The sequence below is a fragment of the Salvelinus alpinus genome, chromosome 10, assembly GCF_045679555.1.
Source record: "Salvelinus alpinus chromosome 10, SLU_Salpinus.1, whole genome shotgun sequence".
NCBI lineage: Eukaryota > Metazoa > Chordata > Actinopteri > Salmoniformes > Salmonidae > Salvelinus > Salvelinus alpinus.
The window spans coordinates 5,560,435-5,587,364 of record NC_092095.1 but is presented as its reverse complement, the minus strand read 5'-3'; the positions used below and the strand labels follow the sequence as shown (position 1 = coordinate 5,587,364).

General features: G+C 43.7%; 1 protein-coding gene across 1 annotated transcript in view; it reads right to left on the bottom strand.

Annotated features, from left to right (window-relative positions):
- Positions 1-22,988, bottom strand: part of LOC139531416 (uncharacterized protein FLJ40521-like) — a 67,673-nt gene extending 44,685 nt beyond the window's left edge. The window contains exon 1 of the mRNA XM_071327864.1: positions 22,521-22,988. Within this exon, the coding sequence (XP_071183965.1) occupies positions 22,521-22,988 (468 nt within the window). The remainder of the gene's footprint in view (positions 1-22,520) is intronic.
- Between the last annotated feature and the right edge of the window lie 3,942 nt (positions 22,989-26,930).

The following is a 26,930-nucleotide window of genomic DNA, read 5'->3' as shown; positions in this document are numbered from 1 at the left end:
TTCATTATTCACAGAAATGACTACATTTATTCCAAATGTTTACCCAGAAGAAAAACAACAAATAGGCATGGGCAAAGGAGCAACAGCTCCTCTTGCAGCCAAATATGTATTTGACTGGCATTGCCTGAGGGACACTAAATAATAACATCTACATAGTAAACAGTAACTTAGTTATTGTTATTATTATTACTATTATTATTATCATTGATATTATTGTTATTATTATTATTGTCATGATTATTACTCCAAATAGTAGTGGAGTAGTAGTAGGGGTGATAGTAGTAGGGGTGATAGCAGTTTCGTGATGGTGGTGGTATTGATGTAGTACTGATGTAATGGTGAGGATGACAGTTAATTATACGTTAGTTATAGTTTTCATTTTTCAAGGTTTAGCCTTTAATATTTCAATATTTTTATTACATTTTTTGTATTATTATTTACTACCATTTTATATTATTGAGAGAGAGAGAGAGAGAGAGAGAGAGAGAGAGAGAGAGAGAGAGAGAGAGAGAGAGAGAGAGAGAGAGAGAGAGAGAGAGAGAGAGAGAGAGAGAGAGAGAGAGAGAGAGAGAGAGAGAGAGAGAGAGCGAGAGAGAGAGAGAGAGAGAGAGAGAGAGAGAGAGAGAGAGAGAGAGAGAGAGAGAGAGAGAGGGTGAAATACCACAGTGGTGCATCACAGCGTCAAGATTTGTGACATGTTGCCAAAAGAAAATGGCAACAAGTGAAGAACAAACCCCATTGTAAATATAACATATATTTATGGTGATTTATTTTCCCTTTTGTACTTTAACTATTTTCACATCGTTACAACACTGTATATACACATAATATGACATTTGTAATGTCTTTTTGGAACTTCTGTGAGTGTAATGTTTACTGTTCATTTTTATTGTTTATTTAACTTTTGTTTATTATCTATTTCAGTTGCTTTGGCAATGTATACATATGTTTCCCATGCCAATAAAGCCCCTTAAATTGAAATTGACGCAGTAATTGTCTCTCTCTTTGTAATGGATGACTTTCTTATTGTGTCATTTGGGCCTTTGAACAGAGTTCTTTGGTGTGGAAGTAGCTTCCTAGCTTCCATATCATAAAATCAAAAACAGAGCTGGCTGAATGGTGAATGCATCTGTCTGGCGTTGAGCGGTGCGGATGTAACCTTAAACTCAAGAAGAAAAAAAAACTTGATTGATTTCTCAAACTTGGATTGGAACTACTGTAAAGCCCAGGTCAAAGTGTTATCGAGTGAGAAGCGCTGAAGGATAGTCATTGAGTTGTGACTCATGTCTCAAACTGCAACACTGTGATCTAAAAAAATCTCTTGGTGCATTTATTCTGAACATTTATTCTGAACATTTATTCTGAATTATTATTATTATTATATTATATATATTATTATTCTTATTCATTCTCCAAACAGGAGAACATGTTGTTGCCAAGACTTCCTTCAGTAGAACCAAACGTGTGGGTTTATTCCCGTGACGTATCGCGGAGGATGTTGACAACAATTTATTTACGGTTTCTTCTCAATCAAGATGAGATTAGTCTGCTGTTATGAAATTAGAGGTTTTAATTTGTCCTTTTTCTTTTTTCAGGTCGTATATAATAAATAATAAAACAACCTAGAATCCAGATCAAATCAAATGTTATTTGTCAAATGCAGTGTGTAGACCTCACAGTGAAATGCTGAATACAACAGGTGTAGTAGACCTTACAGTGAAATGCTGAATACAACAGGTGTAGTAGACCTCACAGTGAAATGCTGAATACAACAGGTGTAGTAGACCTCACAGTGAAATGCTGAATACAACAGGTGTAGTAGACCTCACAGTGAAACGCTGAATACAACAGGTGTAGTAGACCTCACAGTGAAATGTTGAATACAACAGGTGTAGTAGACCTTACAGTGAAATGCTGAATACAACAGGTGTAGTAGACCTTACAGTGAAATGCTGAATACAACAGGTGTAGTAGACCTTACAGTGAAATGCTGAATACAACAGGTGTAGTAGACCTTACAGTGAAATGCTGAATACAACAGGTGTAGTAGACCTCACAGTGAAATGCTGAATTCAACAGGTGTAGTAGACCTTACAGTGAAATGCTGAATACAACAGGTGTAGTAGACCTTACAGTGAAATGCTGAATACAACAGGTGTAGTAGACCTCACAGTGAAATGCTGAATACAACAGGTGTAGTAGACCTCACAGTGAAATGTTGAATACAACAGGTGTAGTAGACCTCACAGTGAAATGCTGAATACAACAGGTGTAGTAGACCTCACAGTGAAATGCTGAATACAACAGGTGTAGTAGACCTTACAGTGAAATGCTGAATACAACAGGTGTAGTAGACCTTACAGTGAAATGCTGAATACAACAGGTGTAGTAGACCTTACAGTGAAATGCTGAATACAACAGGTGTAGTAGACCTTACAGTGAAATGCTGAATACAACAGGTGTAGTAGACCTCACAGTGAAATGCTGAATACAACAGGTGTAGTAGACCTCACAGTGAAATGTTGAATACAACAGGTGTAGTAGACCTCACAGTGAAATGCTGAATACAACAGGTGTAGTAGACCTTACAGTGAAATGCTGAATACAACAGGTGTAGTAGACCTTACAGTGAAATGCTGAATACAACAGGTGTAGTAGACCTTACAGTGAAATGCTGAATACAACAGGTGTAGTAGACCTCACAGTGAAATGCTGAATACAACAGGTGTAGTAGACCTTACAGTGAAATGTTGAATACAACAGGTGTAGTAGACCTCACAGTGAAATGCTGAATACAACAGGTGTAGTAGACCTCACAGTGAAATGCTGAATACAACAGGTGTAGAAGACCTTACAGTGAAATGCTGAATACAACAGGTGTAGTAGACCTCACAGTGAAATGCTGAATACAACAGGTGTAGTAGACCTCACAGTGAAATGCTGAATACAACAGGTGTAGTAGACCTCACAGTGAAATGCTGAATACAACAGGTGTAGTAGACCTCACAGTGAAATGCTGAATACAACAGGTGTAGTAGACCTCACAGTGAAATGCTGAATACAACAGGTGTAGAAGACCTTACAGTGAAATGCTGAATACAACAGGTGTAGTAGACCTGACAGTGAAATGCCGAATACAACAGGTGTAGTAGACCTCACAGTGAAATGCTGAATACAACAGGTGTAGTAGACCTTACAGTGAAATGCTGAATACAACAGGTGTAGTAGACCTTACAGTGAAATGCTGAATACAACAGGTGTAGTAGACCTTACAGTGAAATGCTGAATACAACAGGTGTAGTAGACCTCACAGTGAAATGCTGAATACAACAGGTGTAGTAGACCTTACAGTGAAATGTTGAATACAACAGGTGTAGTAGACCTCACAGTGAAATGCTGAATACAACAGGTGTAGTAGACCTTACAGTGAAATGCTGAATACAACAGGTGTAGTAGACCTTACAGTGAAATGCTGAATACAACAGGTGTAGTAGACCTTACAGTGAAATGCTGAATACAACAGGTGTAGTAGACCTTACAGTGAAATGCTGAATACAACAGGTGTAGTAGACCTCACAGTGAAATGCTGAATACAACAGGTGTAGTAGACCTCACAGTGAAATGTTGAATACAACAGGTGTAGTAGACCTCACAGTGAAATGCTGAATACAACAGGTGTAGTAGACCTTACAGTGAAATGCTGAATACAACAGGTGTAGTAGACCTTACAGTGAAATGCTGAATACAACAGGTGTAGTAGACCTTACAGTGAAATGCTGAATACAACAGGTGTAGTAGACCTCACAGTGAAATGCTGAATACAACAGGTGTAGTAGACCTCACAGTGAAATGTTGAATACAACAGGTGTAGTAGACCTCACAGTGAAATGCTGAATACAACAGGTGTAGTAGACCTTACAGTGAAATGCTGAATACAACAGGTGTAGTAGACCTTACAGTGAAATGCTGAATACAACAGGTGTAGTAGACCTTACAGTGAAATGCTGAATACAACAGGTGTAGTAGACCTCACAGTGAAATGCTGAATACAACAGGTGTAGTAGACCTTACAGTGAAATGTTGAATACAACAGGTGTAGTAGACCTCACAGTGAAATGCTGAATACAACAGGTGTAGTAGACCTCACAGTGAAATGCTGAATACAACAGGTGTAGAAGACCTTACAGTGAAATGCTGAATACAACAGGTGTAGTAGACCTCACAGTGAAATGCTGAATACAACAGGTGTAGTAGACCTCACAGTGAAATGCTGAATACAACAGGTGTAGTAGACCTCACAGTGAAATGCTGAATACAACAGGTGTAGTAGACCTCACAGTGAAATGCTGAATACAACAGGTGTAGTAGACCTCACAGTGAAATGCTGAATACAACAGGTGTAGAAGACCTCACAGTGAAATGCTGAATACAACAGGTGTAGTAGACCTGACAGTGAAATGCCGAATACAACAGGTGTAGTAGACCTCACAGTGAAATGCTGAATACAACAGGTGTAGTAGACCTTACAGTGAAATGCTGAATACAACAGGTGTAGTAGACCTTACAGTGAAATGCTGAATACAACAGGTGTAGTAGACCTTACAGTGAAATGCTGAATACAACAGGTGTAGTAGACCTCACAGTGAAATGCTGAATACAACAGGTGTAGTAGACCTTACAGTGAAATGTTGAATACAACAGGTGTAGTAGACCTCACAGTGAAATGCTGAATACAACAGGTGTAGTAGACCTCACAGTGAAATGCTGAATACAACAGGTGTAGAAGACCTTACAGTGAAATGCTGAATACAACAGGTGTAGTAGACCTCACAGTGAAATGCTGAATACAACAGGTGTAGTAGACCTCACAGTGAAATGCTGAATACAACAGGTGTAGTAGACCTCACAGTGAAATGCTGAATACAACAGGTGTAGTAGACCTCACAGTGAAATGCTGAATACAACAGGTGTAGTAGACCTCACAGTGAAATGCTGAATACAACAGGTGTAGAAGACCTTACAGTGAAATGCTGAATACAACAGGTGTAGTAGACCTGACAGTGAAATGCCGAATACAACAGGTGTAGTAGACCTCACAGTGAAATGCTGAATACAACAGGTGTAGTAGACCTTACAGTGAAATGCTGAATACAACAGGTGTAGTAGACCTTACAGTGAAATGCTGAATACAACAGGTGTAGTAGACCTTACAGTGAAATGCTGAATTCAACAGGTGTAGTAGACCTCACAGTGAAATGCTGAATACAACAGGTGTAGTAGACCTCACAGTGAAATGCTGAATACAACAGGTGTAGTAGACCTCACAGTGAAATGCTTACTTACAAGTCCTTAACCATCAACGCAGTTCAAGAAATTGATTTTATTTAATAAATAAACTTTAAAAAAAATACAAATCAAAGAACACAAGAAAATTCCATAACTGTAATGAGGCTATATACAGGGGGTACCGGTACTGAGTTAATGAGTGTGGGTACCGGTACTGAGTTAATGTGCGGGGGTGCAGGTTTGTCGAGGTAATTTGTAAAGTGACAATGCTTAGATAATAAACAGTGAGTAGAAGTAATGTAAAAACAAAGGGGGGGAGGGGGGTCAATGTAAATAGTCCGGGTAGCCATTTGATTCATTGTTCAGTGGTTTTATGCCTATCTAATCTGTTGTCACTCTGGATAAGAGCGTCTACTCAATGACTCAAATGATGAACTGTCATTCCCACTTCATGACATATTGTTGTAACCCAAGCTGAAAAATCACAAAAGCCTACCGAAGGTCTCAAAACTAACAGAACCAGGTTTAGAGACTTTTATGTTTTAGTCTGTCTCTTTGTTCTTCTTTGTACTCGGACCTCCTTTGGTTCCTTCTCGGGGTATTGTGGCAGGACATAGTGGATCTTAAAAGGGCAAAGATTCTTCCTAAATTATTTCTGGATGAGATGGAGGCAGGATGATTCAACTTAACCAGTTCCAAGAATTCTGCAACCCTCTCCTCTCCTCTCCTCTCCTCTCCTCTCCTCTCCTCTCCTCTCCTCTCCTCTCCTCTCCTCTCCTCTCCCGTCCTCTCGCTGTCGTCTGCTCACAGAAAGGCGTGTTCATGCTCCTCCAGAACATTAAATATTAACCCTAAACCCTAAACCCTAAACCCTAAACCCTAAACCCTAAACCATGAAAAGATATGACATCAATCCCATCAGAAACACAAGGAGGAAATGAATGATGTCATTGTGGCTCTAAGACATCAATCATGCCCAATACTTTGGTCAAAACAATGTAGTGTTCTTTTGCATTTAAGAGGTGACAAACAACACTTGTGACTGGGCTTAACGTTGTCAATTTCCATTACTCAAGACCTGAAGCAAAGCACAGTTCAACTGTGGCCCCGTTGCTAGGCAGCTGAGTTCTCCTGACATGCTGGTTAGTTTCTCTTTCATCGCTTCACAAGAGCCTAGAGAAAGGAGTTTGGAGAAAGTTGCTCAGGACACGTTGAGGAAGGGAGAGGGAGGGTGGGGGTGCGGAGGGTGGGGGGGGGGGGTGAGGATGGGGTCATTATTGACTGTATTGTGAGGCGGTTGAGCCCCTCTTCTCTTTCTGTGGAAACATTAGAGACGGCCGGGAAAGAAAGAGAGAGAGTTGGAGGGAGAGAGAGAGAGAGAGAGAGAAGGAGAGAGAGAGGGGGAGAGAGAGAGAGAGAGAAGGGACAGAGAGAAGGGACAGAGAGAGAGCAAGAGAGATAAGGAGAGCGAGAGAGAGAGAGAGGGAGAGAGCGAGAGCGAGAGAGAGCGGGAGCGAGAGAGAGAGACATGACAAAAGAAACGTGACAAAAGAGAGAGACTCGGACGCGATGGAATTTCAGCTGTTATACACAAACTTGACCTGAGGCCTTGAAGTGCTTCCACAGTTGATTTGCAGAGTGCCTGGCCTTGTCTGTCTGTTGTCAACACAACAGTAGGAGACAGAGGGAAGGATAGATAGAGGGGGAGGGAGGGAGAGAGCGAGAGAGAGAGAGAAGGGGAGATAGAGAGAGAAGAGAGACAAAGAGAGAGAGAGAAGGGGAGAGAGAGAGAGAAGAGAGACAAAGAGAGAGAGAGAGAGAGAGAGAGAGAGAGAGAGAGAGAGAGAGAGAGAGAGAGAGAGAGAGAGAGAGAGAGAGAGAGAGAGAGAGAGAGAGAGAGAGAGAGAGAGAGAGAGAGAGAGAGAGAGAGAGCTGTGCTGGAGAGGACCCAGAGCTACAACAAAAAGTTCAAAATAATGGAAACACCTGATTTACATTCAACACTATAATAGCTTTACATTCAACACTATAATATCTTTACATTCAACACTATAATAGCTTTACATTCAACACTATAATAGCTTTACATTCAACACTATAATAGCTTTACATTCAACACTATAATAGCTTTACATTCAACACTATAATATCTTTACATTCAACACTTTAATAGCTTTACATTCAACACTTTAATAGCTTTACATTCAACACTATAATAGCTTTACATTCAACATTATAATAGCTTTACATTCAACACTATAATAGCTTTACATTCAACACTATAAATGCTTTACATTCAACACTATAATAGCTTTACATTCAACACTTTAATAGCTTTACATTCAACACTATAATAGCTTTACATTCAACACTTTAATAGCTTTACATTCAACACTTTAATAGCTTTACATTCAACACTTTAATAGCTTTACATTCAACACTATAATAGCTTTACATTCAACACATTTACATTACATTTAAGTCATTTAGCAGACGCTCTTATCCAGAGCTATAATAGCTTTACATTCAACACTATAATAGCTTTACATTCAACACTATAATAGCTTTACATTCAACACTATAATAGCTTTACATTCAACACTATAATAGCTTTACATTCAACACTATAATAGCTTTACATTCAACACTATAATAGCTTTACATTCAACACTATAATAGCTTTACATTCAACACTATAATAGCTTTACATTCAACACTATAATAGCTTTACATTCAACACTTTAATAGCTTTACATTCAACACTTTAATAGCTTTACATTCAACACTATCATAGCTTTACATTCAACACTTTAATAGCTTTACATTCAACACTTTAATAGCTTTACATTCAACACTTTAATAGCTTTACATTCAACACTATAATAGCTTTACATTCAACACATTTACATTACATTTAAGTCATTTAGCAGACGCTCTTATCCAGAGCTATAATAGCTTTACATTCAACACTATAATAGCTTTACATTCAACACTATAATAGCTTTACATTCAACACTATAATAGCTTTACATTCAACACTATAATAGCTTTACATTCAACACTTTAATAGCTTTACATTCAACACTTTAATAGCTTTACATTCAACACTATAATAGCTTTACATTCAACATTATAATAGCGTTACATTCAACACTATAATAGCTTTACATTCAACACTATAAATGCTTTACATTCAACACTATAATAGCTTTACATTCAACACTATAATAGCTTTACATTCAACACTATAATAGCTTTACATTCAACACTATAATAGCTTTACATTCAACACTTTAATAGCTTTACATTCAACACTTTAATAGCTTTACATTCAACACTATAATAGCTTTACATTCAACATTATAATAGCGTTACATTCAACACTATAATAGCTTTACATTCAACACTATAAATGCTTTACATTCAACACTATAATAGCTTTACATTCAACACTATAATAGCTTTACATTCAACACTATAATAGCTTTACATTCAACACTATAATAGCTTTACATTCAACACTTTAATAGCTTTACATTCAACACTTTAATAGCTTTACATTCAACACTTTAATAGCTTTACATTCAACACTATAATAGCTTTACATTCAACACTATAATAGCTTTACATTCAACACTATAATAGCTTTACATTCAACACTATAATAGCTTTACATTCAACACTATAATAGCTTTACATTCAACACTATAATAGCTTTACATTCAACACTATAATAGCTTTACATTCAACACTATAATAGCTTTACATTCAACACTATAATAGCTTTACATTCAACACTATAATAGCTTTACATTCAACACTATAATAGCTTTACATTCAACACTATAATAGCTTTACATTCAACACTATAATAGCTTTACATTCAACACTATAATAGCTTTACATTCAACACTATAATAGCTTTACATTCAACACTATAATAGCTTTACATTCAACACTATAATAGCTTTACATTCAACACTATAATAGCTTTACATTCAACACTATAATAGCTTTACATTCAACACTATAAAAGCTTTACATTCAACACTATAATAGCTTTACATTCAACACTACAATAGCTTTACATTCAACACTATAATAGCTTTACATTCAACACTATAATAGCTTTACATTCAACACTATAATAGCTTTACATTCAACACTATAATAGCTTTACATTCAACACTATAATAGCTTTACATTCAACACTATAATAGCTTTACATTCAACACTACAATAGCTTTACATTCAACACTATAATAGCTTTACATTCAACACTATAATAGCTTTACATTCAACAATATAATAGCTTTACATTCAACACTTGAAAACTTTACATTCAACACTATAATAGCTTTACATTCAACACTATAATAGCTTTACATTCAACACTATAATAGCTTTACATTCAACACTATAATAGCTTTACATTCAACACTATAATAGCTTTACATTCAACACTATAATAGCTTTACATTCAACACTACAATAGCTTTACATTCAACACTATAATAGCTTTACATTCAACACTTTAATAGCTTTACATTCAACACTATAATAGCTTTACATTCAACACTATAATAGCTTTACATTCAACACTATAATAGCTTTACATTCAACACTATAATAGCTTTACATTCAACACTATAATAGCTTTACATTCAACACTATAATAGCTTTACATTCAACACTATAATAGCTTTACATTCAACACTATAATAGCTTTACATTCAACACTATAATAGCTTTACATTCAACACTATAATAGCTTTACATTCAACACTATAATAGCTTTACATTCAACACTTTAATAGCTTTACATTCAACACTATAATAGCTTTACATTCAACACTATAATAGCTTTACATTCAACACTATAATAGCTTTACATTAAACACTATAATAGCTTTACATTCAACACTTTAATAGCTTTACATTCAACACTATAATAGCTTTACATTCAACACTTTAATAGCTTTACATTCAACACTATAATAGCTTTACATTCAACACTTTAATAGCTTTACATTCAACACTATAATAGCTTTACATTCAACACTATAATAGCTTTACATTCAACACTATAATAGCTTTACATTAAACACTATAATAGCTTTACATTCAACACTTTAATAGCTTTACATTCAACACTATAATAGCTTTACATTCAACACTTTAATAGCTTTACATTCAACACTATAATAGCTTTACATTCAACACTATAATAGCTTTACATTCAACACTATAATAGCTTTACATTCAACACTATAATAGCTTTACATTCAACACTATAATAGCTTTACATTCAACACTATAATAGCTTTACATTCAACACTATAATAGCTTTACATTCAACACTATAATAGCTTTACATTCAACACTATAATAGCTTTACATTCAACACTTTAATAGCTTTACATTCAACATTTTAATAGCTTTACATTCAACACTATAATAGCTTTACATTCAACACTATAATAGCTTTACATTCAACACTATAATAGCTTTACATTCAACACTATAATTGTTATGCAGATGAATGAGGACCCAAAAGCGACGTAATAGTAACAGAGTCTTTATTCCAGTATAAAACAAATAATGATTCTCCTGGATATAAATCAATGGTAATCCAAAACAGGAAACTGAAATCCTCTCGTCAATAGAGAGGAACGACTGGAGACGCGACCACAGACTGCAGGTCGCTTCAGGAAGGCACAGACCGTAGCTGACATAGACACCTGCTCACACGCAGCATCTGAAGAAGGCAAAAGAACACGACAGGGCGGAACAAGGACACAGAAACTGCAAACATCAAACAAGAATCCGACAAGGACAGGAGCGGAAAACAGAGGGAGAAATAGGGACTCTAATCAGAGGGCAAAATAGGGGACAGGTGTGAAAGAGTAAATGAGGTCGTAGGGAGAATGAGAAACAGCTGGGAGCATGAACGGAACGATAGAGAGAGAGAAAGAGAAAGAACCTAATAAGACCAGCAGAGGGAAGCACAGGGACAAGACATGATCAAAGACAACATGACAGTACCCCCCCACTCACCGAGCGCCTCCTGGCGCACTCGAGGAGGAACCCTGGCGGCAACGAAGGAAATCATCGATCAACGAACGGTCCAGCACGTCCCGAGATGGAACCCAACTCCTCTCCTCAGGACCGTAACCCTCCCAATCCACTAAGTACTGGTGACCACGTCCCCGAGAACGCATGTCCATGATCTTCCGTACCTTGTAAATAGGAGCGCCCTCGACAAGGACGGGGGGGGGGGGGAGGGAAGACGAACGGGGGCGCGAAGAAAAGGCTTGACACAAGAGACATGGAAGACAGGGTGGACGCGACGAAGATGTCGCGGAAGAAGCAGTCGCACAGCGACAGGATTGACGACCTGAGAGACACGGAACGGACCAATGAACCGCGGAGTCAACTTGCGAGAAGCTGTCGTAAGAGGAAGGTTACGAGTGGAAAGCCACACTCTCTGACCGCGACAATACCTAGGACTCTTAATCCTACGTTTATTGGCGGCTCTCACAGTCTGCGCCCTGTAACGGCAAAGTGCAGACCTGACCCTCCTCCAGGTGCGCTCACAACGTTGGACAAAAGCCTGAGCGGAGGGAACGCTGGACTCGGCGAGCTGGGACGAGAACAGAGGAGGCTGGTAGCCAAGACTACTCTGAAACGGGGACAGCCCGGTAGCAGACGAAGGAAGCGAGTTGTGAGCGTACTCAGCCCAGGGGAGCTGTTCTGCCCAAGACGCAGGGTTTCGAAACGAAAGGCTGCGTAAAATGCGACCAATCGACTGATTGGCCCTTTCTGCTTGACCGTTAGACTGGGGATGAAACCCGGAAGAGAGACTGACGGAAGCACCAATCAAACGACAGAACTCCCTCCAAAACTGTGACGTGAATTGCGGACCTCTGTCTGAAACGGCGTCTAACGGGAGGCCATGAATTCTGAACACATTCTCAATGATGATTTGTGCCGTCTCCTTAGCGGAAGGAAGCTTAGCGAGGGGAATGAAATGTGCCGCCTTAGAGAACCTATCGATAACCGTAAGAATCACAGTCTTCCCCGCAGACGAAGGCAGACCGGTAATAAAGTCTAAGGCGATGTGAGACCATGGTCGAGAAGGAATGGGAAGCGGTCTGAGACGACCGGCAGGAGGAGAGTTACCTGACTTAGTCTGCGCGCAGTCCGAACAAGCAGCCACGAAACGACGCGTGTCCCGCTCCTGAGTAGGCCACCAAAACCGCTGGCGAATAGAAGCAAGCGTACCCCGAACGCCGGGGTGGCCAGCTAACTTGGCAGAGTGAGCCCACTGAAGAACAGCCAGACGAGTAGAGACAGGAACGAACAGAAGGTTACTAGGACAAGCGCGCGGCGACGCAGTGTGAGTGAGTGCTTGCTTTACCTGTCTCTCAATTCCCCAGACAGTCAACCCGACAACACGCCCTTCAGGGAGAATCCCCTCGGGGTCGGTAGAAGCCACAGAAGAACTAAAGAGACGGGATAAGGCATCAGGCTTGGTGTTCTTATTTCCCGGACGATAGGAAATCACGAACTCGAAACGAGCGAAAAACAACGACCAACGAGCTTGACGTGCATTAAGTCGTTTGGCCGAACGGATGTACTCAAGGTTCTTATGGTCAGTCCAAACGACAAAAGGGACGGTCGCCCCCTCCAACCACTGTCGCCATTCGCCTATGGCTAAGCGGATGGCGAGCAGTTCGCGGTTACCCACATCATAGTTGCGTTCCGATGGCGACAGGCGATGAGAAAAGTAAGCGCAAGGATGGACCTTATCGTCAGACTGGAAGCGCTGAGACAGAATGGCTCCCACGCCCACCTCTGAAGCGTCAACCTCGACAATGAATTGTTTAGTGACGTCAGGAGTAACAAGGATAGGAGCGGATGTAAAACGCTTCTTGAGGAGATCAAAAGCTCCCTGGGCGGAACCGGACCACTTAAAGCAAGTCTTGACAGAAGTCAGAGCGGTGAGAGGGGCAGCCACTTGACCGAAATTACGAATGAAACGCCGATAGAAATTAGCGAAACCGAGAAAACGCTGCAACTCGACACGTGACTTAGGGACGGGCCAATCGCTGACAGCCTGGACCTTAGCGGGATCCATCTGAATGCCTTCAGCGGAAATAACAGAACCGAGAAAAGTGACAGAGGAGACATGAAAGGCGCACTTCTCAGCCTTCACGTAGAGACAATTCTCTAAAAGGCGCTGGAGTACACGTCGAACGTGCTGAACATGAATCTCGAGTGACGGTGAAAAAATCAGGATATCGTCAAGGTAAACGAAAACAAAAATGTTCAGCATGTCTCTCAGTACATCATTAACTAATGCCTGAAAGACAGCTGGAGCATTAGCGAGACCGAACGGCAGAACCCGGTATTCAAAATGCCCTAACGGAGTGTTAAACGCCGTTTTCCACTCGTCCCCCTCTCTGATGCGTACGAGATGGTAAGCGTTACGAAGGTCCAACTTAGTAAAGCACCTGGCTCCCTGCAAAATCTCGAAGGCTGACGACATAAGGGGAAGCGGATAACGATTCTTAACCGTTATGTCATTCAGCCCTCGATAATCCACGCAGGGGCGCAGAGTACCGTCCTTCTTCTTAACAAAGAAAAATCCCGCTCCGGCGGGAGAGGAAGAAGGCACCACGGTACCGGCGTCGAGAGAAACAGACAGATAATCCTCGAGAGCCTTACGTTCGGGAGCCGACAGAGAGTATAGTCTACCCCGAGGGGGAGTGGTCCCCGGAAGGAGATCAATACAACAATCATACGACCGGTGAGGAGGAAGGGAGCTGGCTCTGGACCGACTGAAGACCGTGCGCAGATCATGATATTCCTCCGGCACTCCTGTCAAATCACCAGGTTCCTCCTGAGTAGAGGGGACAGAAGACACAGGAGGGATAGCAGACATTAAACACTTCACATGACAAGAAACGTTCCAGGATAGAATAGAATTACTAGACCAATTAATAGAAGGATTATGACATACTAGCCAGGGATGACCCAAAACAACAGGTGTAAAAGGTGAACGAAAAATCAAAAAGGAAATGGTCTCACTGTGGTTACCAGATACTGTGAGGGTTAAAGGTAGTGTCTCACATCTGATACTGGGGAGAAGACTACCATCTAAGGCGAACATGGGCGTGGGCTTCCCTAACTGTCTGAGGGGAATGTCATGTTTCCGAGCCCATGCTTCGTCCATAAAACAACCCTCAGCCCCTGAGTCTATCAAGGCACTGCAGGAAGCAGCCGAACCGGTCCAGCGTAGATGGACCGACAAGGTAGTACAGGATCTTGATGGAGAGACCTGAGTAGTAGCGCTCACCAGTAGCCCTCCGCTTACTGATGAGCTCTGGCTTTTACTGGACATGACATGACAAAATGTCCAGCAGAACCGCAATAGAGGCAAAGGCGGTTGGTGATTCTCCGTTCCCTCTCCTTAGTCGAGATGCGAATACCTCCCAGCTGCATGGGCTCAGTCTCTGAGCCGGTGGGAGGAGATGGTTGAGATGCGGAGAGGGGAAACACCGTTAACGCGAGCTCTCTTTCACGAGCTCGGTGACGAAGATCTACCCGTCGTTCTATGCGGATGGCGAGTGCAATCAAAGAGTCCACGCTGGAAGGAACCTCCCGGGAGAGAATCTCATCCTTAACCTCAGCGTGGAGTCCCTCCAGAAAACGAGCGAGCAACGCCGGCTCGTTCCAGTCACTGGATGCAGCCAGAGTGCGAAACTCTATAGAGTAATCCGTTATGGATCGATCACCTTGACATAGGGAAGCCAGGGCCCTGGAAGCCTCCTTCCCAAAAACTGAACGATCAAAAACCCGTATCATCTCCTCTCTAAAGTTCTGATAAACGTTAGAACACTCAGCCCTAGCCTCCCAGATAGCTGTGCCCCACTCCCGAGCCCGACCAGTAAGGAGTGATATGACGTAAGCGATCCGAGCTCTCTCTCTTGAGTATGTGTTGGGCTGGAGAGAGAACACAATATCACACTGGGTGAGAAAGGAGCGACACTCAGTGGGCTGCCCAGAGTAACATGGTGGGTTATTAACCCTAGGTTCCGGAGACTCGGAAGACCAGGAAGTAGCTGGTGGCACGAGACGAAGACTCTGAAACTGTCCTGACAGGTCGGAGACCTGAGTGGCCAGGGTCTCAACGGCATGACGAGCAGCAGACAATTCCTGCTCGTGTCTGCCGAGCATTGCTCCCTGGAACTTGACGGCAGTGTTGAGAGAATCCGTAGTCGCTGGGTCCATCTTGGTCGGATTCTTCTGTTATGCAGATGAATGAGGACCCAAAAGCGACGTAATAGTAACAGAGTCTTTATTCCAGTATAAAACAAATAATGATTCTCCTGGATATAAATCAATGGTAATCCAAAACAGGAAACTGAAATCCTCTCGTCAATAGAGAGGAACGACTGGAGACGCGACCACAGACTGCAGGTCGCTTCAGGAAGGCACAGACCGTAGCTGACATAGACACCTGCTCACACGCAGCATCTGAAGAAGGCAAAAGAACACGACAGGGCGGAACAAGGACACAGAAACTGCAAACATCAAACAAGAATCCGACAAGGACAGGAGCGGAAAACAGAGGGAGAAATAGGGACTCTAATCAGAGGGCAAAATAGGGGACAGGTGTGAAAGAGTAAATGAGGTCGTAGGGAGAATGAGAAACAGCTGGGAGCATGAACGGAACGATAGAGAGAGAGAAAGAGAAAGAACCTAATAAGACCAGCAGAGGGAAGCACAGGGACAAGACATGATCAAAGACAACATGACAATAATAGCTTTACATTATCTAACCTCATGACAAACCACCATCTAATCCGTATGGCAACATATAAGAGGGGAACAGCCAGGGAAAATCCAAGGCCAGACCAGAACATTTCAGTTCGTTCTCTATGAGCCCAGACCATTTCATTACGTTCTCTATGAGCCCAGACCAGACCATTTTAATACGTTCTCTATGAGCCCAGACCAGACCATTTCAATACGTTCTCTATGAGCCCAGACCAGACCATTTCATTACGTTCTCTATGAGCCCAGACCAGACCATTTCATTACGTTCTCTATGAGCCCAGAACAGACCATTTCATTATGTTCTCTATGAGCCCAGACCAGACCATTTTAACCCTTGTATTGTGTTCGGGTTTTGTGGGACCCATTTTCAATGTTTACAAAAATAATTTCTTGAGACTTATTGGCCGTGGCTAATTTTCTTTGAAGAACATGCAAAATAACACATTTTCATTGAGTGAACACTGTGCACCCCCATACACATTTATATTACATATGTGGTGTTGGGGTCCTCTGGAGCCGAGGGTGATAAAAGTGTGGAAAAGTGTGTGTGTAGGTGAAAACAGGTAAAAATTAAACAAAAAACGTTTGCTGTGTGCCTTCACTCTGTCTTCCTCCTCCCTGGGCCTGCTGTTTCAATATAGCACCAAGAACCTGTCTGTCTCCCTGCCTGTCTGCCTGTCTCCCTGTCTCCCTGCCTGTCTGCCTGTCTCCCTGTCTCCCTGCCTGTCTGCCTGTCTGCCTGTCTGCCTGTCTCCCGCTTTTCTCGCACTCTTTACCCGTTGTAGTGTGTGAAACTACACAATGTCTTGCGGGAACCTGCACAATGTTATTACAATACATTATTTAGATACATTATTACAATACATTATTTAGATACATTATTACAATACATTATTTAGATACATTGTAAAACATTCTGTACTTTCCCAGACTCTACCCCAGCCAGGTGCAAATTGGGGGCGGGGCAAGAAATAAATAGCTTTGCCTGTGTGGCTCCTCACCACAATCAATCAGTATGGCAAAACGTTTCTCTGCTTAGAGGGCCTCATGTTTTATTTTGCAGAGAGAAGCTAGTGTCCCTTTCTCAAGGGAAGATGAAACATTTTCCGAATGTGAGGATCATGTCTCTGTCATTTTGGTCTATCAGTGAGTTGGAAGAAAAGGATGAGATTGACCCTCAGCCAGCCCCAGGACCAGCCCATCAGCAACCAGCCCCAGGACCAGCCCGTCAGCAACCAGCCCCAGGACCAGCCCGTCAGCAACCAGCCCCAGGACCAGCCCGTCAGCAACCAGCCCCAGGACCAGCCCTTCAGCAGCCAGCACCAGGACCAGCCCGTCAGCAACCAGCACCAGGACCAGCCCGTCAGCAACCAGCCCCAGGACCAGCCTGTCAGCAACCAGCACCAGGACCAGCCCGTCAGCAACCAGCCCCAGGACCAGCCTGTCAGCAACCAGCCCCAGGACCAGCCCGTCAGCAACCAGCCCCAGGACCAGCCCGTCAGCAACCAGCCCCAGGACCAGCCCGTCAGCAACCAGCCCCAGGACCAGCCTGTCAGCAACCAGCCCCAGGACCAGCCCGTCAGCAACCAGCCCCAGGACCAGAAGAACCCTAGAAGGACCAGCTCGTCAGTCCCAGGACCAGCCCCAGGACCAGCCCGTCAGTAACCAGCCCCAGGACCAGCCAGTCAGCAGCCAGCCCCAGGACAAGCCTGTCAGCAACCAGCCCCAGGACCAGAAGAACCCTACACTGGTCACTTGTTATAGTCTTCAAGACCTTGGACATCTCGGCGTGCAACGCGTTTGTCATCTGGATGGCGTTGAACCCAGATTGGAACAGAAGGAAGCTCCAGAGCAGACGGCTCTTTCTCCAGGAGCTGGGCAAGAGATGGGTAAGACCTCAAATCCAGAGGAGGCAACGTATCCCAAGGACCCCAGCTTCTGCAGCCATGGTGAGGAGGATTCAGGAGTAGGATGCTGGTGCCCCATCCGCCCGACCCACAGAACCAACAACTCCAATTCCGGAAGTCAGCGTGAGTGATGATGTTGCATGTGAGTGTGTGTGACTCTCCTACCTTGGCCTGCTGTAACTATATATGTGAGATGTTAGTAAAATTCCTGAACTAAGTGTTTTCATCATGGTAGATTGCAGCCGGTAGCAACAACAAGAAGCGCTGCAATGTGTGTGGACCCAAGAAGGACAGGAAGACACAGACCACATGCATCAAGTGCAAGAAAATTGATATAAATCAACATCTAAACATTAAGTAGTTTTACGTAAATTGTTATGCTGTATTGTTTTAAACACACAATAATGTTGTGTGTCCATCAGACCCGCAACCTTTGGGTGAACAACAAACACTTGAACAAGGGTTAATCAACGCGGGTGTCTCTAAACAATAAGACACTAGAATGTTGGGTTATTTCCTCACTGAAGAACCATGAAAGATACAACTAAAAACACCACGAACACACACACACACACACACACACACACACACACACACACACACACACACACACACACACACACACACACACACACACACACACACACACACACACACACACACACACACACACACACACACACACACACACACACACACACACACACTAACAACTAGAATCAAGATGCTGGTTATGGAGAAACATCATACAACAAAATATAGATACAGTTGAAGTTGGAAGTTTACATCCACTGAGGTTGGAGTCATTAAAACTCGTTTTTCAACCACACCACATTTCTTGTTAACAAACTATAGTTTTGGCAAGTCAGTTAGGACATCTACTTTGTGCATGACACAAGTCCTTTATCCAACAATTGTTTACAGACAGATGATTTCACTTATAATTCACTGTATCACAATTCCAGTGGGTCAGAAGTTTACACACACTAAGTTGACTGTGCCTTTAAATAGCTTGGAAAATGTCATGGCTTTAGAAGCTTCTGATAGGCTAATTGACATCATTTGAGTCAATTGGAGGTGTACCTGTGGATGTATTTCAAGGCCTACCTTCAAACCCAGTGTCTCTTTGCTTGACATCATGGGAAAATCAAAAGAAATCAGCCAAGACCTCAGAAAAAAATTGTAGACCTCCACAAGTCTGGTTCATCCTTGGGAGCAATTTCCAAACGCCTGAAGGTACCACGTTCATCTGTTCAAACAATAGTACGCAAGTATAAACACCATGGGACCACGCAGCCGTCATACCACTCAGGAAGGAGATGCGTTCTGTCTCCTAGAGATGAATGTACTTTGGTGCGAAAAGTGCAAATCAATCCCAGAACAACAGCAAAGGAACCTTGTAAAGATGCTGGAGGAAACAGGTACAAAAGTATTTGTATTCCACAGTAAAATGAGTCCTATATCGACATAACCTGAAATGCCGCTCAGCAAGGAAGAAGCCACTGCTCCAAAACCGCCATAAAAAAGCCAGACTACGGTTTGCAACTGCACATGGGGACAAAGATCGTACTTTTTGGAGAAATGTCCTCTGGTCTGATGAAACAAAAATAGAACTGTTTGGTCATAATGACCATCGTTATGTTTGGAGGAAAAAGGAGGAGGCTTGCAAGCCGAAGAACACAATCCCAACCGTGAAGCACAGGGGTGGCAGCATCATGTTGTGGGGGTGCTTTGCTGCAGGACGGTCTGGTGCACTTCACATAATAGATGGCAACATGAGGCAGGAAAATTATGTGGATATATGGAAGCAACATCTCAAGACATTAGTCAGGAAGTTAAAGCTTGGTCGCAAATGGGTCTAACAAATGGACAATGACCCCAAGCATACTTCCAAAGTTGTGGCAAAATGGCTTGGACAACAAAGTCATGGTATTGGAGTGGCCATCACAAAGCCCTGAACTCAATCCTATAGAAAATCTGTGGGCAGAACTGAAAAAGCGTGTGCGAGCAAGGAGGCCTACAAACCTGACTCAGTTACACCAGCTCTGTCAGCAGGAATGGGCCAAAATTCATCCAATTTATTGTGTGAAGCTTGTGGAAGGCTACCCAAAACGTTTGACCCAAGTTAAACAATTTAAAGGCAATGCTAGCAAATACTAATTGAGTTGTAAGCTTCTGACCAACTGGGAATGTGATGAAAGAAATAAAAGCTGAAATAAATCATTCTCTCTACTATTATTCTGACATTTCACATTCTTAAAATAAAGTGGTGATCCTAACTGACCTAAGACAGGGAATTTTTACTAGGATTAAATGTCAGGAATGGTTAAAAACTGAGTTTAAATGTATTTGGCTAAGGTGTATGTAAACTTCCCGCTTCCACTGTGTCATGTACTGCACATATCGGTACAGTGACGTTGGAAGCAGTAAGGCAGGAAGCGCTGGAGATGTCCCGCAGATCAGATACGTGTTTTTGTGAGGGGATGAGAACATGTGGGTCAGTGAGGTTATTCTGGGAAAATGTACATGTTGAGTTGTCTATTGTTTTTTGTCTTTATATGTTGTTTTTTTCATTAAATATATATATTTTTAATTACACTGATTCCAAGAGGAGGAGAGGTGGAGGAGAGGAGACGAGACGAGACGAGAGGAGAGGAGAGGAGAGGAGAGGAGAGGAGAGGAGAGGAGAGGAGAGGAGAGGAAGAGGAGAGGAAGAGGAGAGGTAGAGGAGAGGAGAGGAGAGGAGAGGAGAGGTAGAGGAGAGGAGAGGAGAGGAGAGGAGAGGAGAGGAGAGGAGAGGGAGAGGAGAGGAGAGGAGAGGAGAGGAGAGGAGAGGAGAGGAGAGGAGAGGAGAGGAGAGGAGAGGAGAGGAGAGGAGAGGGGGAGAGGAGAGGAGAGGAGAGGAGAGGAGAGGAGAGGAGAGGAGAGGAGAGGAGAGGAGAGGAGAGGGGGAGAGGAGAGGAGAGGAGAGGAGAGGAGAGGAGAGGGGGAGAGGAGAGGAGAGGAGAGGAGAGGAGAGGAGAGGAGAGGAGAGGAGAGGAGAGGAGAGGAGAGGGGGGAGAGGAGAGGAGAGGAGAGGAGAGGAGAGGAGGGAGAGGAGAGGAGAGGAGAGGAGAGGAGAGGAGAGGGGGAGAGGAGAGGAGAGGAGAGGAGAGGAGAGGAGAGGAGAGGAGAGGAGAGGAGAGGAGAGGAGAGGAGAGGAGAGGAGAGGAGAGGATTAGGCATTACATTTCCTCAGTCTTTGTTTCGGGAAGCTTTTCCTTTCCTGTCTGCCACCCAGGAATCTGCCGAGGCTTGGCCTTGTTACGGGAAGCTTTTCCTTTCCTGTCTGCCACCCAGGAATCTGCCGAGGCTTGGCCTTGTTACGGGAAGCTTTTCCTTTCCTGTCTGCCACCCAGGAATCTGCCGAGGCTTGGCCTTGTTACGGGAAGAGGAACAACCAGCCGGTTGTTTAATGTCTTTCAATCAGTGTCAACTATGAATATTCATACCAAGTGAAATGTAAGCCTCTGAAACACAATACACTATTTACCGTCATGACACATTTTATACATGTATTCACTCTGCAGCTTGACTCAATTACCTGACACAACTGCTACGTGCTAAATGGTGTAATTCGCCTTAGAGATCTCTATCAAGAACAATGTTTTAAACTTTCGGGAGGTTTTTTTTGTGTGTGTGTTAGACTGGAGTCAGGGGGCTGACAGGAACTGTGTGTGTTTTAGTCTGGAGTCATGGGACTGACAGGAGCTGTGTGTGTGTTAGTCTGGAGTCAGGGGACTGACAGGAGCTGTGTGTGTGTTAGTCTGGAGTCAGGGGACTGACAGGAGCTGTGTGTGTGTTAGCCTGGAGTCAGGGGGCTGACAGGAGCTGTGTGTGTTAGATTGGAGTCAGGGGGCTGACAGGGTAAGAGCTGTGTGTGTTAGACTGGAGTCAGGGGGCTGACAGGAGCTGTGTGTGTTAGACTGGAGTCAGGGGGCTGACAGGAGCTGTGTGTGTTAGACTGGAGTCAGGGGACTGACAGGGTAAAAGCTGTGTGTGTTAGACTGGAGTCAGGGGGCTGACAGGAGCTGTGTGTGTTAGACTGGAGTCAGGGGGCTGACAGGGTAAAAGCTGTGTGTGTTAGATTGGAGTCAGGGGGCTGACAGGAGCTGTGTGTGTTAGATTGGAGTCAGGGGGCTGACAGGAGCTGTGTGTGTTAGACTGGAGTCAGGGGGCTGACAGGGTAAAAGCTGTGTGTGTTAGATTGGAGTCAGGGGGCTGACAGGAACTGTGTGTGTTTGACTGGAGTCAGGGGGCTGACAGGAGCTGTGTGTGTTAGACTGGAGTAATGGGGCTGACAAGAGCTGTGTGTGTTAGTCTAGAGTCAGGGGACTGACAGGAGCTGCGTGTGTTAGACTGGAGTCAGGGGGCTGGGTGTCTTTCCATTAGAGAAGTACTGCATTGTAACACCACTCTGTCTGTTCTATCATGTTCCTGTACGTCCTGTGATCCTGGACGTCCTGTGATCCTGGACGTCCTGTGATCCTGTACGTCCTGTGATCCTGGACGTCCTGTGATCCTGGACGTCCTGTGTTCCTGGACGTCCTGTGATCCTGGACGTCCTGTGATCCTGGACGTCCTGTGATCCTGGACGTCCTGTGTTCCTGTACGTCCTGTGTTCCTGGACGTCCTGTGATCCTGTACGTCCTGTGATCCTGTACGTCCTGTGATCCTGTACGTCCTGTGATCCTGGACGTCCTGTGATCCTGGACGTCCTGTGTTCCTGTACGTCCTGTGATCCTGGACGTCCTGTGTTCCTGTACGTCCTGTGATCCTGTACGTCCTGTGATCCTGTACGTCCTGTGTTCCTGTACGTCCTGTGATCCTGGACGTCCTGTGTTCCTGTACGTCCTGTGATCCTGTACGTCCTGTGATCCTGGGACCCTGGTAATATAATAGGGGTATCATACACAAGGCCCTCTCTCTGCCTGCTCTCCAAGCTCTCTGTTCAGGGAAAAGGACCAGTTTGGTAATTTATCACAAGAGCTGGAAAATTCTTCTACGAGTTTATGTGATGAAATAAATTATATCCTCAGTCTCTGGTTGAAATATTCCAATGTCAGTATGTATAACACGTCTTTGCTGAATTAAGTTTCCTTCTGAGCTGGGATTGGGAGCAGGCTTCGGCCGTTCTACCTCAGCATTAGAAGGAGACGTAATCTTAAACAAATATCAAGTAAAATACATAAATATGTATATTAGATGTATCCTCTGTGTGTCTGTGAATCACCAAGGTCTCAGGGTAGACACCTGCTTCACTGTTACTGCACTCTTATTGCCAGTGCTTTACCTCAGAGCTGTTAATAGACTGGTCCCGCTTCACTCCACGTTCCCATCACGTCTCCACCGGAAAAGGCTTTAAGGACAAAACCATATTTAATTTAGGAATTAAAATTAAAATTAGGTTAAGGTTAGGGTTAGGGTTAAGGTAAGAGTCCGTTTTAGATTTTGGTTAGTCGTTTTACAGGGCAGAAGTGTCCTTATAGCCTCTCCTCTACCCACCATGTCTCCAAAGCTCCTTCGGAAGGATCTGACTCCATCTAGTGGTCCTACAGGCTTCCTTCAGGCCAGCCAGACAACACGAGGCCTACACACCAAAGGAGGTTGGTGGCACCTTAATTGGGGAGGACGGGCTCGTGGTAATAGCTGGAGTGGAATTAGTAGAATGGTATCCAATACATCAAACACATGGTTAGAGGACAGGAGAGGAAGAGACAGTCCTCGGTTAGAGGAGAGGAAGAGGAGAGGAAGATGAATAGGAGAGGAAGAGGAGAGGAAGAGCCAGTCCTTGGTTAGAGGAGAGGAAGAGGAGAGGAAGAGACAGTCCTCGGTTAGAGGAGAGGAAGAGGAGAGGAAGAGACAGTCCTCGGTTAGAGGAGAGGAAGAGACAGTCCTCGGTTAGAGGAGAGGAAGAGGAGAGGAAGATGAATAGGAGAGGAAGAGGAGAGGAAGAGCCAGTCCTTGGTTAGAGGAGAGGAAGAGGAGAGGAAGAGACAGTCCTCGGTTAGAGGAGAGGAAGGGGAGAGGAAGAGACAGTCCTCGGTTAGAGGAGAGGAAGAGACAGTCCTCGGTTAGAGGAGAGGAAGAGGAGAGGAAGAGACAGTCCTCGGTTAGAGGAGAGGAAGATGAATAGGAGAAGAAGAGGAGAGGAAGAGACAGTCCTCAGTTAGAGGAGAGGGAGATGAATAGGAGAGGAAGAGGAGAGGAAGAGACAGTCCTCGGTTAGAGGAGAGGAAGAGGAGAGGAAGAGGAGAGGAAGATTCAGTCCTCAGTTAGAGGAGAGGACGAGGAGAGGAAGAGGAGAGGAAGAGACAGTCCTCAGTTAGAGGAGAGGGAGATGAATAGGAGAGGAATAGGAGAGGAAGAGACAGTCCTCGGTTAGAGGAGAGGAAGAGGAGAGGAAGAGACAGTCCTCGGTTAGAGGAGAGGAAGAGGAGAGGAAGAGACAGTCCTCGGTTAGAGGAGAGGAAGAGGAGAGGAAGAGACAGTCCTCGGTTAGAGGAGAGGAAGAGGAGAGGAAGAGACAGTCCTCGGTTAGAGGAGAAGAAGAGGAGAGGAAGAGACAGTCCTCGGTTAGAGGAGAGGAAGAGGAGAGGAAGAGACAGTCCTCGGTTAGAGGAGAGGAAGAGACAGTCCTCGGTTAGAGGAGAGGAAGAGGAGAGGAAGAGACAGTCCTCGGTTAGAGGAGAGGAAGAAACAGTCCTCGGTTAGAGGAGAGGAAGTGGAAGAAGAACTATTTTCACGGGTTAACACTGTAATGAAAGAGAACATCTCCTGGGACATATAATCTTTGTAAGCTTATTATTATCATAATGACACAATAATGTTTCCTCTGTCGTATTAATTTGCTCTACTTTTTGTCAATTCTAATGTAGTTGTCTCTGTCATATCTATTTGGGCAGATTACGACGTGTAAAGAAACAAAGGCTGAGGCCTGGTTGAGGCTTTGCTTCTGTAATCATATCATTTACCACCCCTGTCACGCCTTATGTGACAGGCCAATTTCCACACTTATTAAGCCTAAGACACACTTTTTAAAATAATCGTATTAGCGTTTTTTAGGTAAAAATGTGTCTGATTTTTGGGCTGGGCGGCGAGGAAGTCCTTGATTCAGTATAAAAGACACATTTCACTGTCCTGTAATAGAGGCCTTTCACTGTCCTGTAATAGAGGCCTTTCACTGTCCTGTAATAGAGGCCTTTCACTGTCCTGTAATAGAGGCCTTTCACTGTCCTGTAAAAGAGGCCTTTCACTGTCCTCTAATAGAGGCCTTTCACTGTACTGTAATAGAGGCCTTTCACTGTCCTGTAATAGAGGCCTTTCACTGTCCTGTAATAGAGGCCTTTCACTGTCCTGTAATAGAGGCCTTTCACTGTCCTGTAACGGAGGCCTTTCACTGTACTGTAATAGAGGCCTTTCACTGTCCTGTAACAGAGGCCTTTCACTGTCCTGTAATGGAGGCCTTTCACTGTACTGTAATAGAGGCCTTTCACTGTCCTGTAATAGAGGCCTTTCACTGTCCTGTAATAGAGGCCTTTCACTGTCCTGTAATAGAGGCCTTTCACTGTACTGTAATAGAGGCCTTTCACTGTCCTGAAATAGAGGCCTTTCACTGTACTGTAATAGAGGCCTTCTACTGTACTGTAATAGAGGCCTTTCACTGTCCTGTAATAGAGGCCTTTCACTGTCCTGTAATAGAGGCCTTTCACTGTCCTGTAATAGAGGCCTTTCACTGTCCTGTAATAGAGGCCTTTCACTGTCCTGTAATAGAGGCCTTTCACTGTCCTGTAATAGAGGCCTTTCACTGTCCTGTAATAGAGGCCTTTCACTGTCCTGTAATAGAGGCCTTTCACTGTACTGTAATAAAGGCCTTTCACTGTCCTGCAATGGAGGCCTTTCACTGTCCTGTAACGGAGGCCTTTCACTGTCCTGTAATAGAGGCCTTTCACTGTACTGTAATAAAGGCCTTTCACTGTCCTGCAATGGAGGCCTTTCACTGTCCTGTAACGGAGGCCTTTCACTGTCCTGTAATAGAGTCCTTTCACTGTCCTGTAATAGAGGCCTTTCACTGTCCTGTAATAGAGGCCTTTCACTCTCCTGTAATAGAGGCCTTTCACTGTCCTGTAATAGAGATCTTTCACTGTCCTGTAATAGAGGCCTTTCACTGTACTGTAATAGAGATCTTTCACTGTCCTGTAATAGAGGCCTTTCACTGTACTGTAATAGAGGCCTTTCACTGTACTGTAATAGAGGCCTTTCACTGTACTGTAATAGAGGCCTTTCACTGTACTGTAATAGAGGCCTTTCACTGTCCTGTAATAGAGGCCTTTCACTGTACTGTAATAGAGGCCTTTCACTGTACTGTAATAGAGGCCTTTCACTGTCCTGTAATAGAGGCCTTTCACTGTCCTGTAATAGAGGCCTTTCACTGTACTGTAATAGAGGCCTTTCACTGTCCTGTAATAGAGGCCTTTCACTGTACTGTAATAGAGGCCTTTCACTGTCCTGTAATAGAGGCCTTTCACTGTCCTGTAATAGAGGCCTTTCACTGTACTGTAATAGAGGCCTTTCACTGTCCTGTAATAGAGGCCTTTCACTGTCCTGTAATGGAGGCCTTTCACTGTCCTGTAACGGAGGCCTTTCACTGTCCTGTAATAGAGTCCTTTCACTGTCCTGTAATAGAGGCCTTTCACTGTCCTGTAATAGAGGCCTTTCACTGTCCTGTAATAGAGGCCTTTCACTGTCCTGTAATAGAGGCCTTTCACTGTACTGTAACGGAGGCCTTTCACTGTCCTGTAATAGAGGCCTTTCACTGTACTGTAACGGAGGCCTTTCACAGACATAACTTCT